Source organism: Phoca vitulina, unplaced genomic scaffold (genome assembly GCF_004348235.1).
Source record: "Phoca vitulina isolate PV1807 unplaced genomic scaffold, GSC_HSeal_1.0 scaffold20, whole genome shotgun sequence".
Classification (NCBI taxonomy): domain Eukaryota; kingdom Metazoa; phylum Chordata; class Mammalia; order Carnivora; family Phocidae; genus Phoca; species Phoca vitulina.
Genome location: NW_022589723.1, coordinates 41205280 through 41219749, shown reverse-complemented (window position 1 = coordinate 41219749; position 14470 = coordinate 41205280). Strand labels below are relative to the sequence as shown.

The window sequence follows — 14470 nt, the reverse complement described above, 5'->3', positions numbered from 1 at the left end:
ATTTGATACTCAAATCTCATGCTTTTGTCTCCAAACAATATTAATCAATTCAAATAAGGACATTTTATTCACAAATAAATAATTTTTCCTTTCAGAGCTTTTGAAGATCGGAAGTAATTAATGTAATGTACCTAACACCTTTTGAAGATTGGAAGTAATTAATGTAATGTACCTAACACCATTCAGGAGTAAAGTAGACATTCAATAAATGACCAACTATTATTACTATTCATTGACAGAAGGTCTCAATCTAACAAAAGGAAAAAGGGAATATAAAAAACACAAAAATAGAATAAGAACAACATACTTCTTTTCCCTTTCAATCAAATATGGGCTAGAGTCCCATCCGATTAAAGTTACTGACCTTATCATGTTGAAGAATATTGGCAGCGAACTTTATCGTGTGATAGATAAGTAGCCACTTCAGCTTTTGGCTGAATAAAGCCTGCACACCATGTAACTAAATATCCAGCCATAGCCATGGATGCATATGAATCTAGCAGTATTCTTACCAAGAATGGTCACATTCCACTGAAAACCAGGGGTACTTAGAGAGGCACAAGGACCATTTTAATTCACAGAATACAAGAGGCTTGTATTTCACCCTGAGGTAAATCAAATCTGGGATTGATATGAACCTACCCTTCAAGGAAGAACGCCAAATCAAGGGGATGCTTTGGTAACATGAGATAAACCTCCGTTTCATTCCCTGCCTCCACAAAAGTACCACAAATAATATAGCCCCCCTCAAGAAAAAAGCATCAGATTTTGATTCATACTATGAATAATTATAGACTGTCAGGACTTAGGCCCTGAAAATTATATTTTCCCTACAGGAGAAGAAAAGAAGCCATTTGGAGGGTGCAGTTTTTAACAGAGGAATTGTTATTTGAATTACTTCTGGCAGAAAAATTTTCTAGCATGAAAAGAAAAAGTAGAGGCTTTGTAACTCCTAGCCTAGAACATGAGAATTATCTGTCAGATAAAAAGCTTTGTGGAGAATGCTGTAAGGTCAAATACTTCTCAAAACTTAAACAAATTCCCACAACAACTGTAACTTCAACTATGTCACTGGTAAATGTGAAACGTAAATATATTTCTGTAAGGAGCCCTAATCTGTATCACAGTCAAGTTTTGGGTGGTTCATTAGGATCACTGGGATGATTTGTAAAAATGTAAGGAGACTGGGTCCACTTTAGTAAATGTTGCTGTTTAGTATGATGGACAGGAAGACATAAACACATTAACATTTTTTTCTTTCACTTCCTCTATTTGAAAGGTACATAGTCTAAATTCAGGGCAATTGGTTCCCCTTCTATTTTTAAATAATATGTTGAAGCCTTTATTTCAAAATATAAGAGCTTAATCAAAAACTAATGATGTATTGTATGGTGACTAACATAACATAATAAAATTAAAAAAAAAAAGAGCTTAAGAAATCCCTATATAAGATGAAAAAATCCATGTACATACATTGCCTCCTACATTGGACACCTTCCATTTTTGCCTGCCAGCATCCCTTCTCATAGAGAAAGAACCCATCTTTCCCTTTTAAGGAACCACCTTGCCTTCACATTATATGGGTGTACTTGATGTGCTCAGTGCTATCAGGATGTTGCTATTCCCAAGCCCTCACTCTCAGTGGAAAGAGCTAGGAAATGTGTGTATATTATTTTATAAATAAATATAAAAAATATATATCTCATATATATCCCTACACATTTACATCTATATTTCTATTTCTATATATTGAAAATACAATTAAAACTAATACCTATAATTCTAATTCGCTAGAGGGTCTTTCTACTTTCCCTGGATATTTTTAACTCTTCTCCAACAGTGAGCAATCTGCCTTTCATCATTCTTAATATATTTATGTATTTGACCAATACCCTACATGTAACATATCACCCATCTTTGTTTCTTTCTTTTTTTTTTTAAGATTTTATTTATTTATTTGAGAGAGAGAGAACGAGCAGGGGGAAGGATCAGAGGGAGAAGCAGACTCCCTGCTAAGCAGGGAGCCTGCCATGGGGCTCGATCCCAGGACCCCAGGATCATGACCTGAGCTAAAGGCAGACGCTTAACTGACTGCGGCACCCAGGCGCCCCCCCATCTTTGTTTCTATATGCATGCTATTATGTCCCTGCTTGGGCTCTGACTCCCCGGTCTGGGCTGTTTTGCTTTCTAACCCTGCTTGGGTTTCAACAGCCTTTGTCAGGCTTCCCTCTTCACTTGGGCTCTGACAGATTGTGCCAGGATGCCCTTCCATAGAGGTGCCCTCCTCATTCTGTCTGACTCACCACACCAGGCCATGGTGCCCATCTTCCATACAAGCTCCCTTCTCTCTACTTGGGCTCTGAGCCTCCACATCTGGCCACCCCTCTTATCTCTGCATGAATGTCCACCTCAGTCAACTCAGATTCTGCCATCCCTTTACTGCACCACTGCTACCTCCAGCCATCTCCCTGGTGCAGATGGCTCTTGGGTTCTCTCATCTAACAACTTCAGGATTAAATTTTTCTGGAAAGGGGAGGGATAATTGGAGGAAGAGAGAAAGAATCATTTTCACTTATTAGCTAGAATAATTTAATAAGGAGACACTTCATCTACTATCGGGTTACCAAGTTCAATCAGTTATAATAATTTTCCTTTTGGAAGCTCAAATTGTCCTATCTTTGTCCAGTAGAAAACTCTTAAATTGGTTACTGATTCCTTTGGAAAAACACTAGCAGTCTTTGAGAGCTTTCTTGCCATCTCGTTTGACAGGGTGTTTCGGTCTAGAATTAGGCATTTTTCTAAGACGTTCTTGCTTCTTTTAGTGAGAAATGATATTTCAAGTCCCAAATCAGTGAGCTCACTGTTGATCACTGTTTCTAGGCCTCTTCAGTAGACCAAGCTAGGAAATAAATGTGTGTATACACACATTCATATATATATAACATGTATAGATATGCATGTACACACACACACAAACATATACATAACACTTTCTGAAAGATAAAATACCTCATAAATTCATATAATTCAAATTCAGGAGTGTTACCTGATCTGCTCTATATCACATCTATCTCCTTTCTTACAAACTGAGGATTCAGCTTCTCAGGAACATGGGCTAAAAGAATTTTAGTTTCCTCGAAATCTTGCCATTTGCAACGACGTGGATGGAACTAGAGGGTATTATGCTAAGCGAAATAAGTCAATCAGAGGGAGACAAGTATCATATGACCTCACTGATATGAGGAATTCTTAATCTCAGGAAACAAACTGAGGGTTGCTGGAGTGGTGGGGGGTGGGAGGGAAGGGGTGGCTGGGTGATAGACATTGGGGAGGGTATGTGCTACGGTGAGCGCTGTGAATTGTGTAAGACTGTTGAATCACAGACCTGTATTTCTGAAACAAATAATACATTATATGTTTAAAAAAAAAAAAAAAGAAGATAGCAAGAAGGAAAAAATGAAGGGGGGGAAATCAGAGGGGGAGACGAACCATGAGAGACTATGGGCTCTGAGAAACAAACTGAGTGTTCTAGAGGGGAGGGGGGTGGGGAGATGGGTTAGCCTGGTGATGGGTATTAAAGAGGGCACGTACTGAATGGAGCACTGGGTGTTAATACGCAAACAATGAATCACGGAACACTACACCAAAAACTAATGATGTAATGTCTGGTGACTAACAACATAATAAAATAAAATAAAATAAAAAGAATTTTAATTTCCATAATATCCTTTACTTTATCCCATTTTATATGCACAACAGACTCAGAATAACATTACTAATATCATTACCAATATAGAGAATGGTTAATTTATTAGCATATGTTTTCTTCATATTCACCGATATTTTTCTGTTATACTATAAAATTATGAGATAGTTATTATGTAGTATTCTTTTTCTTTTGGCCATCAGTCCTAGAAAACTATAACTTTTCTGTTCATCACTAGTCCTTAAATTGATGCCTTTTTAATAATTTTGATTGTCTATAAAGTGATTTTTAAGATTTAAGATCCTCTAGAAAAAAAATGTGGGCCAAGGATTTTGCAACTGGTAAAACTGATTTTTTTGAAGATTTTATTTATTTATTTTTGAGAGAGAGCAAGAGCAGGAGTGTGCGCAAGGGAGCGCACAGAGGGAGAGGGAGAGGGAGAAGCAGGTTCCCCGCGGAGCAGGGAGCCTGATGCAGGGCTCCATCCAGGACCCTGGGATCATGACCTGAGCCGAAGGCAGATGCTTAACTGACTGAGCCACCCAGGCGCGCCAGCAAAACTGATTTTTGAAGGCAAAAAATTATCAACATGCAAGAGCAAGGCAACACTGTTCACGTGAGCCCTTCCAGAGGAACCTACTGGAAAATGAGGTTCAGGTGCTTTTGTCAAATTGGTTCCCTATACTTTGCAGTGAAAACATTAGTTATTTGGGGGTTCTTGTCCTTTCTTTACAACTGCTATCCCAGTTGTTTGTTTTTGCTTTCTTTCACACTAATGTCAGTACCATGCAGGTCTTGTGGCTGTTTGGATTTACTTGTTTTTTGTATTTCTTGGAGCTATCTGGTAATGTGGTTTTTTGGTAAATGCTGGCATGGGTTTTTGGTTTTAACTATTTATCTGGTTTCTATTGAGGATTTGGAGACACTGAAAAATTATGCTTCTATTGCTACTGTGATTTTTTCTAGGTTTATAATTTAAAGGAACATCCTGGTTACCCAGTGGCCAACAGACTGTAATAAGGAAAAGCAGAAGCAGTGTAAGACTAATTAGGAGGCTACTACAATAATCCAGATGAGAGATGATAATAGGTTAGACTAGAGTAGTTACTATGGAGGTAATGAATAGTGGTCAGATTCTGAATATATTTTAAAGATAGAGCCAACAGAATTTGTTGATGGACCAAAAGTGAAGTGAAAAGAAAGAGAGAATAACTTTAAAGATTTTAATCTCAAAGGATGGACTTACTATTTCCTAAAGATGAGCAAAAAATATGAGGGGTAAGGTTTGGGAGTAAATTTCAGGAGTTTAATTTTGCACATGCTCACCTGAAGGGTCCAACTGAACAGATATCCATGTGGAAATACTAAGCAGGAAGATGGATATATGAGTCTGGAGTTCTGAGGAGAGGGCTGGGTTGGAGTCATATATTTAAAATCCATCAGTGACTAAATGTTTAAAGTCATAAAACTGAGTAAGATTGCCAAGGGAATAATTCTGCATTTGAATTCTCAGGACAAAGGCATGCTAATGTTGGAGGTCAAGGAGACAAGAAAGAACCAAGGAAAAGATACTGAAAAAGAGCAGCCAGTCAAGTAAGAAGAGAATACAGAGAAAGTTCTATAATAGGTTGTTACATTAAAGGCCCCCCCTTAGGGGCGCCTGGGTGGCTCAGTCATTAGGTGTCTGCCTTCTGCTCAGGTCATGATCACAGGGTCCTGGGATTGAGCCCTGCATCAGACTTCCTGCTCTGCAGGAAGCCTACTTCTCCCTCTCCCCCTCCCCCTGCTTGTGTTCCCTCTCTGGCTGTCTCTCTCTCTGTTAAATAAATAAAATCTCGGGGCGCCTGGGTGGCTCAGATGGTTAAGCATCTGCCTTCAGCTCAGGTCATGATCCCATGAGCCTGCTTCTCCCCCCGCCTCTGCTTCTCCCCTGCTCATGCTCTCTCTCTCTCTCTGTGTGTCTCGAATAAAAAAAAAAAAAAACTTTACAAAAAATAAATAAATAAATAAAATCTTAAAAAAAAAAAAAGGCCCCCCCCTTGAATTATGTCTTGCTATCCATGACTTGTATAGTCTCCTACAGTGACTCTGGACTTGGTGAAATGACTTGCTTTGGCCAATGGGACATAAGCAAATGTAACACAAGCAGAGACTTAATAAGACTTGATATCCCATATTAATTCAAAAATCCGCAACAGAACAAGCAAAATGAACTCAGCATCATATTAAGAGGATTATCACCATGACCAAGTGATCTTTCATCCTTAAGAGGGCTGACCCAGTCTTCCTTACAGGGCAATCACAGCAGAGCAAGAAAGTGAGGTTGAAAGCAGAAGCCTCAAGACTTCTATGGCCAAGTCTTGGTTATCACCTATTGCTTCCACAGTAGTCAAAACAAGTCAAAAGGCCAGAACAAATTCAAGAGGAAAAGAAAGAGAGTCCACCTCTTGATGGAATAGTGGCAAAGTTATATTATAACGCACAGGGCCATGCCTCCAGGAATGGCTCAACTTCTTCTGGCTATCTTTGTAAACACTATCCAACCATCATATATTAAATTTCCTCAAATATTTGAATCTGTTTCTAGATTGTTTTTAAAAATCTCTTCCATCAATTTACATTTTTTTCATATGCCAATGCAAAACTATTTTTTTTTATTTTTTTTATTGTTATGTTAATCCCCATACATTACATCATTAGTTTTAGATATAGTGTTCCATGATTCATTGTTTGTGCATAACACCCAGTGCTCCATGCAGAACGTGCCCTCCTCAATACCCATCACCAGGCTAACCCATCCTCCCACCCCCCTCCCCTCTAGAACCCTCAGTTTGTTTTTCAGAGTCCATCGTCTCTCATGGTTCTTCTCCCCCTCCGATTTCCCCCCCTTCATTCTTCCCCTCCTGCTATATTCTTCTTCTTCTTTTTTTCTTTCTTAACATATATTGCATTATTTGTTTCAGAGGTACAGATCTGAGATTCAACAGTCTTGCACAATTCACAGCGCTTATCAGAGCACATACCCTCCCCAGTGTCCATCATCCAGTCACCCCATCCCTCCCACCCCACCCCCCACTCCAGCAACCCTCAGTTTGTTTCCTGAGATTAAGAATTCTTCATATCAGTGAGGTCATATGATACATGTCTTTCTCTTTTTGACTTATTTCACTCAGCATAATACCCTCCAGTTCCATCCACGTCGTTGCAAATGGCAAGATCTCATTCCTTTTGATGGCTGCATAATATTCCATTGTATATATATACCATTTCTTCTTTATCCATTCATCTGTCGATGGACATCTTGGCTCTTTCCACAGTTTGGCTATTGTGGACATTGCTGCTATAAACATCGGGGTGCACGTACCCTTTCGGGTCCCTACTTTTGTATCTTTGGGGTAAATACCCAGTAGTGCAATTGCTGGATCATATGGTAGCTCTATTTTCAACTTTTTGAGGAACCTCCATACTGTTTTCCAGAGTGGCTACACCAGCTAATGCAAAACTATTTTAACTACATAGGTATCATTAAGATATTATTAAACATCTGTTAGCACAGTCCTACCTCATTCTTCTTTTAAATTTTTTTCCAGAAATTCTCATTTATTTTTCCATACATTCTTTAAAATTATTCTATTTTTTAAAAGGTAGTTGTTTTATTCAGATTACATTTCATTTGTAGGAGAATTTAGAGAATTTACTATACCATGTTTTCTATCCAAGAGTATAATTTGTCTTTCCATTATGTAAGTCTTCTTTAATACCCTTTGTTAGCATTTTAAGGTTTTTAATTTTTATGGAGCCTTCATATTTCTTGTTAAGTTTATTTTTAGTTTATTTTTTATTGCTATTGTAATGATATTTATGTTTTCTAACTGATTGTAAGAAAAGAAAGTATTAATTTTGTAGCCTGGATGTTGCATAAATGTAAGGTAAGTTACTCACCCTCTGTAAGGTTTAGCTTCCCTAATGAAATTCATTGAGTTATTGTTAGGAATAAAGGAGTCAACACAAGTAAAGACCCTTGAATGAGGCAAAGGTTCAGTAAACATTACCTATTATTAATATTATCACATTTGGTGATCAGCCACCTTACTGAATTGATTCTCTAATTTCTACTAGTTTTTCACTTGATTCTCTTGGGTTTTCCAGACATACAGTATCATCATAATCTTGATAATTTTGTTAACATCTTTAATATTTTACAAAGTTTTTTCTTTTAGAATGGCAATGACTAATAGTTTCAAAACAACAAAGTAATTTTCTGATCGGTTATCTCATTTCTGACAGGCAACAATATTTCTGTTTTACATGTAAATAATTGGGGCGCCTGGGTGGCTCAGTTGTTAAGCGCCTGCCTTTGGCTCAGGTCATGGTCCCAGGGTCCTGGGATCTAGCCCCGCATCGGGCTCCCTGCTCCGCAGGGAGCCTGCTTCTCTCTCTCCCACTTCCCCTGCTTGTGTTCCCTCGCTCGCTGTGTCTCTCTCTGTCAAATAAATAAATAATCTTAAAAAAAAAACCCTTTAAATGTAAATAATTGCCACATTAAAATGCTATAGCATATCTACACCAACCACTGGTTATAGATATTCCTCAATTTGTGGCAGTTAAGTTCTTTCTTTTTTCACTATGAAAAATAGTATTAAAATAGTCATCTTTGTATATAAATATTCGGGCACATTTTGCATTATTTCCCTCAGCAGCCTAAAGTAGATGTTCTAAGCTCTGGATTCACATTGCCTTTCAATAAGACTACACTAACCTGCACTCCCATCGGCAGTGTTTCTGAGTACCTTCCTCACTGCACCTCTAACCGGTAATATCTTTGAGAGAAGCAAAATGATGGTGGCTGTGTTTAGCTATTGTGTAGTTAAACTAACAGCCAGTGGTGGAGTCTAACTCCTCATCTATCAAGTGGCCCTGGCCATAATCCTGAACAAGACCTCCTCAGAGCAAGAACCAGCACAGGGCTGCCAGAACCTATTCTGTTAGAGCAGGATTTTTCTACCTGGGCACTACCGACGTTTTGGATGAGATAATTCTTTGCTTCAGTCTTGCCCACTGAAGAGTGTTAAGAGCATCCCTGGGTCTCTATGCACTTGATGGGAATAGCACCATTTCTCCCAGCTGTAATAATCAAAATGTGATCAAATATCCCCAAGCACCGCAAAATTGTCCCCTGCTGGAAAACACTGTGTTAGAAGAATGAAATTCTAGGCTTCAGATATAAAGCTTAGGGTCACAGGAATAGAAGTTCAGATAAACTTTTATATAGGCAGACATCAGTAAGACAGAGAAATAAAATGCAGAGTAAAATACTCACTTTGCTTTATAAGGTGAGTCAGATCCAGAATTTTTTGTTTCTATTAAGCTCTCATATTCCTTGGCCCTGAAGAGAAAAAAGTTTTATCACTGTTAGTTATTGTGCTGCCAATTTTTATAACAAACTAAAACCCTAATTATGTTTTTCCTGTTCCAGTATTAGAAACATTAGTGTAACACTTTGATTTCTGAGAATATTTCTTTAAAATACTACAAATGCTATCAAAAAAGATTAAAAAATAAATATTTCCTCATAGGATAAAGAGGAGCTTCATATAAACATTTCTCAGTTTACAGACCTGGTATAGAATGGGGCTTATTTTTCAGAAATATTAAAATCGTGATAATTAAATTTGAAATCATATTAAGTTTCTATAAGACAGTTGAAATGGCTAAACATCCATATACCTTAAGAGGTATATAATACAAAATTGAATACGAGAATAGTTATTTACCATTATAAATAATTTAAAAGGCAGTGGAAATGACTAGACACTCAAAGATTTGTCTTCTTTTGTTTTTTTTTTTTTTCTTAATTTTTTTTTTTTTTTTTTAAGATTTTTATTTATTTGACAGAGAGAGACACAGTGAGAGAGGGAACACAAGCAGGGGGAGTGGGAGAGGGAGAAGCAGGCTTCCCGCGGAGCAGGGAGCCCGATGCGGGGCTCGATCCCAGGACCCTGGGATCATGACCTGAGCCGAAGGCAGACGCTTAACGACTGAGCCACCCAGGCGCCCCTTCTTTTGTTTTTTATTTATATTTGCTAAATACTGAAAGTCTAGAAAAATCTGAGATAACATTTCTCTGCCACTGTCTAACTAGGCTCTAGCTTGCTTGAACCAATAGGGATAGCCATCAACAGTTAATCGATTTAACATAGGTGTCACTATAGCAATCCCTTAATATTGACTTAATTTGTAAATTTCTCTTTTTGAAAGAAAAAGAGGAAAATACTAATTTAAATTTTATCTGCTCACCCAAAGGGTCCTAGTCTCAAAGAATTAGTCTAGTGACCTATGAAAGAATTAGTCACAATGTGTATACCAATCTAGACTGCAATGAAAAAATAAGTAATACTTCATAAAAAATCATGAAAGATGCAAGTTACAACAGCTCTAATAAGGAAAAAGCGAACTACCACAGGTTAAACATGGGAGCAAAAGAATAAATTAGAGTTAAACATTAAATTATATATTGTTGTAACCTACACATGCTCATTGCTATCAGCCAAAATATTAAGGCATATGAAAATGGGGAATAACCACTTACAGTGGCAAATAATTGTGAACTTGGTCCTTAGTTAAGATGGCAGAGGAGTAGGAGACCTAAATTTCGTCTGGTCCCAGGAATTCAGCTAGATAGGGATCAAACCATTCTGAACACCTGCGAACTCAACAGGATATCAAAGAAAAGAATAGCAGCAACTCTCTGAACAGAAAAGCAACCACTTTCTGGAAGGTAGGACGTGCGGAGAAGTGAATCCGAGGCTATATTGGAGAGGACAGATGGCGGGGGAGGGGGCCTCCGGCGGCCACTTCCAGCCAAGTGATAGAGCAGCAGAGCACAAAATCGGAACTTTTAGAAGTCTGCTCCACTGAGGGACGTCGCTCCAGTGGCTAAGCTGCGGGGGTGGAATCATCGCTGGGACAGTGTGGTCTCAGGACCCTCGGGGTCACAGAAAGACGGGGGGTGCCTGAGTGCAACAGAGCTCCCAGGTATCGGAGCGGGGAAGCCGGCTGCAGAGACAGAGCCGAGGAGTGGGCTCCCAGCTCGGGGTTGCCATAAACCTGTGATCCGCGGCACAGTTGGGCCATTGCTCTTCCAGCAGGGACCCAACAAGCGGCAGATCTGGGGAGACTCCCCTTCCTCCCCCGGGAGGAGAGCTGCGGGAGCGCACCACAGGGATCTGCTGGGTTTGGAGACTCCACCCGGGGTCGGGTGCCAGAGATAGAAATGCGCGGTCACAGGCCAGGTGAGCACGGAGTGCGGCCGGAGACCGGGGAGACGGGAGTGATTGACTGCTTTTTTCTGGGGGCTCACTGAGGAGCGGGGCCCCAAGTTCTCGGCTCCTCCGGGGCGGAGATTGGGAGGCCACCATTTTCACTCTCAGCCTCCAAAGCTGTACGGAAAGCTTGCAGGTAACAAAAGCTCCCGAGAGCAAACCTGAGCAGAGACTTAGCCCAGACTGGCAAGGGCGGGGCAATTCCGCCTCCGGCAAAGACCATTGGGAACCACGCAACAGGCCCCTCCCCAGAAGATCAGCAAGAACATCCAGCCAAGACCAAGTTTACCGATCAATGAGAACGGCAGAACTCCAGCACTAGGGGAACATAGCACATAGAATTCATGGCTACCTTAGGACCCACCAACTGCACTATTGGGTATTTACCTCAAAGATACAAATGTAGTGATCCGAAGGGGCACCTGCACCCCAATGTTTATAGCAGCAATATCCACTATAGCCAAACTCTGGAAAGAGCCCAGATGTCCATTGACAGATGAATGGATAAAGAAGACGTGGTGTATATATATATAATGGAATATTATGCAGCATCAAAAAAATGAAATCTTGCCATTTGCAACAATGTGGACGGAAGTACAGGGTATTATGCTAAGCGAAATAAGTCAATCAGAGAAAGACAATTATCATATGATCTCACTGATATGAGGAATTTGAGAAACAAGACAGAGGATCATAGGAGAAGGGAGGGAAAAATGAAACAAGACGAAACCAGAGAGGGAGACAAACAATAAGAGACTCTTAATCTCAGGAAACAAACAGGGTTGCTGGAGTGGAGGGGGGTGGGAGGGATAGGGTGGTTGGGTGATGGACATTGGGGAGGGTATGTGCTATGGTGAGCACTGTGAATTGTCTAAGACTGATAAATCACAGACCTGTACCCCTGAAACAAATAATACATTATATGTTAATAAAAAAAAATTGTGAACTTGTATGAAAGGGAGAAAGGGCAACAGTTATGGAAGGTTGAATATATTCCAAGTATTTTTCCAGGAGCTAAACATCCATTGTCTCATACACAGTCCTAAAAACTCGATATGGTATGATCCCCAGTTCACAAAGAAGAAAGTAAGGCTTAAGAAGAGGCCTACTATATCAAAAAATACATTTATCTAAGGCTTAAAGTGGGAAGGATCAAATCCATTCTGTCATTCATGCACATATAACTAAAAAATTATCCAAAAAATTCTAACTTTACCTGAAATGGTGGTTAATCACTTTTTCCTAATATGAATCTTGTCTTGATCAAATTTTCAGCAATCAAATATTTATTTCCACAGTTCCTACTCTCTATAAACTAGGGATACATACATAGCAAGGATGAGGTAAAAACATAGTAGGAATATTCAAGGAATTTATTCTCCATAAGAAAGAGGAAGATACAACACTATGAAAAGACACCCAAGTCTACGAAGCAGAGTAAGTGAGAGATGAGTATTGCCGCAAGTGCTCATTTCCAGCTAGGATGCTAAAGGTAAGTTTCCTGAAGGAAATGGAATGTGTACTTGCTTGAAAGATAGGGAGCATCTGAATACACAAAAAAATGAGGAAATGGCATTAACAGCAGAGAAAAGTAAGCAAACAATGCTGAACATGGGAAAACACTACTTATGCTTAGGGAATAGTGTACAGATCCATTCTGCTGGAGCAAAAGATTAAAACGTGGGAATAGTGAGAGATAAAGCAGAAAACAAGTCCTTTCAGATACTCTTACAATTAAATACTGATGACTTGTTTTATGGATAATGACCTACTTTACTAAGATTTTAAATTTTATTACTGTTGTATACCGCATTCCCTCATTTTTTAATCCCCATGTCATCTTGGGTATACTCTTAATGTGGGTTATTTGTTTACTCCATTTTATTTTTTGTTAGCCTTTTCACTGGTAACCTTTGTTAGCTTTTCACAGTTTACCAATATTCTCAAATAATTAGATCTTATTAACCTCTATTTCATCTGTTTTTATCTTTTTTAAAGATATAGTATATTGTAAGTGTCTCGGGTGTATTTGTTTTTGTTTTTTTTTTAAAGATTTTATTTATTTTTTTGACAGAGAGAGACACAGAGAAGAGAGGGAGAAGCAGGCTTCCTGCAGAGCAGGAAGCCCGATGCGGGGCTCAATCCCAGGACCCTGGGATCATGACCTGGGCCGAAGGCAGACACTTAATGACTGAGCAACCTAGGCGCCCCTCATGTGTATTTGTTAAATAAAAATAAATAACATCTATCCTATTTCCCATGGACGCTGATGTGAATATTGTTCTAGATCTTTGAGTTGTTTAGGCCATTTTTATTTACTCCTAAAAAACTCTTACTTAAAACAATGTTCTTGATTCATTAACATAATAAAATTAAAACAAAACAAAACAGGAGGGGGGAAAGATGGCGGAGGAGTAGGGGACCCTATTTCAACTGGTCCCCGGAATTGAGCTGGATATCTACCAGACCACTCTGAGCACCCACGAAACCAGCCTGAGATGTAAGATCTGGATCTCTACAAACAGAATATCGCAGGCAGTTGGTTTTGAGGTACAAAGCGGAGAGCCGTGATCCTGCGGGCAGATATCGGAGCATAAAGGGCGGTGGGAGGGTGCCTGGCCGTGGGGATCCTACACCGCCGGTGAGTGACAGCCTCGCACGGTGCGGACGGGGCACAGACTCGCAGATCGGTAGTGTCGGAAAAGGACTTTAGGGCAGCTCCTGGGGTGGAAAACCAGAGTGGCGGGGTCACGCGCACGCAAACTGCAGCCTCCGAGGCGGAAACCCGGTGCGCCGGGGTCGAGCCGGTGAACTGCAACCTCGGGGGTGGAAACCCCAAGCAGTGGAGTTGCGCACGCGAACTGGGAGCGGCTGGCGGTTTTAGAAGCACAAAGGGCAGAGACGTTCCCGACCTGGAGGCAGGACTGGGAGCGCTGCGGAGGGGCGCACAACCCAGGACGCTGCAGTTTATAGCAGCACGGATAGAAACGGGAGACAGTGTGGCCTGGAGAACTCACTGAAGAACAGACTGAGGTCTCTCTGCTCTGAGGCAGAGGGTTGGAAACGGTCTCTTCTGCTGTGACTCGCGGAAGAGACACGGAAAGCCGCCAGGGAAAGGCGCCAGAGAAAAAAAGCCCCAAAGACTGATTCCCACTGAGCCCATCCCCCACCACAGGGGCGCAGGGCAACTCCGCCCAAACAGGGTTGCCTGAGTAACAGCGCGGCAGGCCCCTCCCGCAGAAGACAGGCTGGGAAAACAAGAGGCCAGCAACCCTAAGGTCCCAAGAAAACAAGTGCATCTGGCTTGGGTTCTGGTCAATAATTTGGACTCTATACATTCTCTCAAACACCCACCAACAGAATGACTAGGAGGAGGAGCCCCCCAAACAGAAAAGACTCAGAGATTATGACTTATGCTCCAGATTTACAAATGGATGCAGAT

General features: G+C 40.4%; 1 protein-coding gene across 13 annotated transcripts in view; it reads right to left on the bottom strand.

The window, feature by feature from the left end:
• Positions 1–14470, bottom strand: part of SCAPER (S-phase cyclin A associated protein in the ER) — a 528946-nt gene that overhangs the window by 249969 nt on the left and 264507 nt on the right. For all 13 annotated transcript variants that reach the window (XM_032417309.1, XM_032417312.1, XM_032417306.1 and 10 more), the window contains one exon: positions 9027–9092. In XM_032417309.1, the coding sequence (XP_032273200.1) occupies positions 9027–9092 (66 nt within the window). The remainder of the gene's footprint in view (positions 1–9026; positions 9093–14470) is intronic.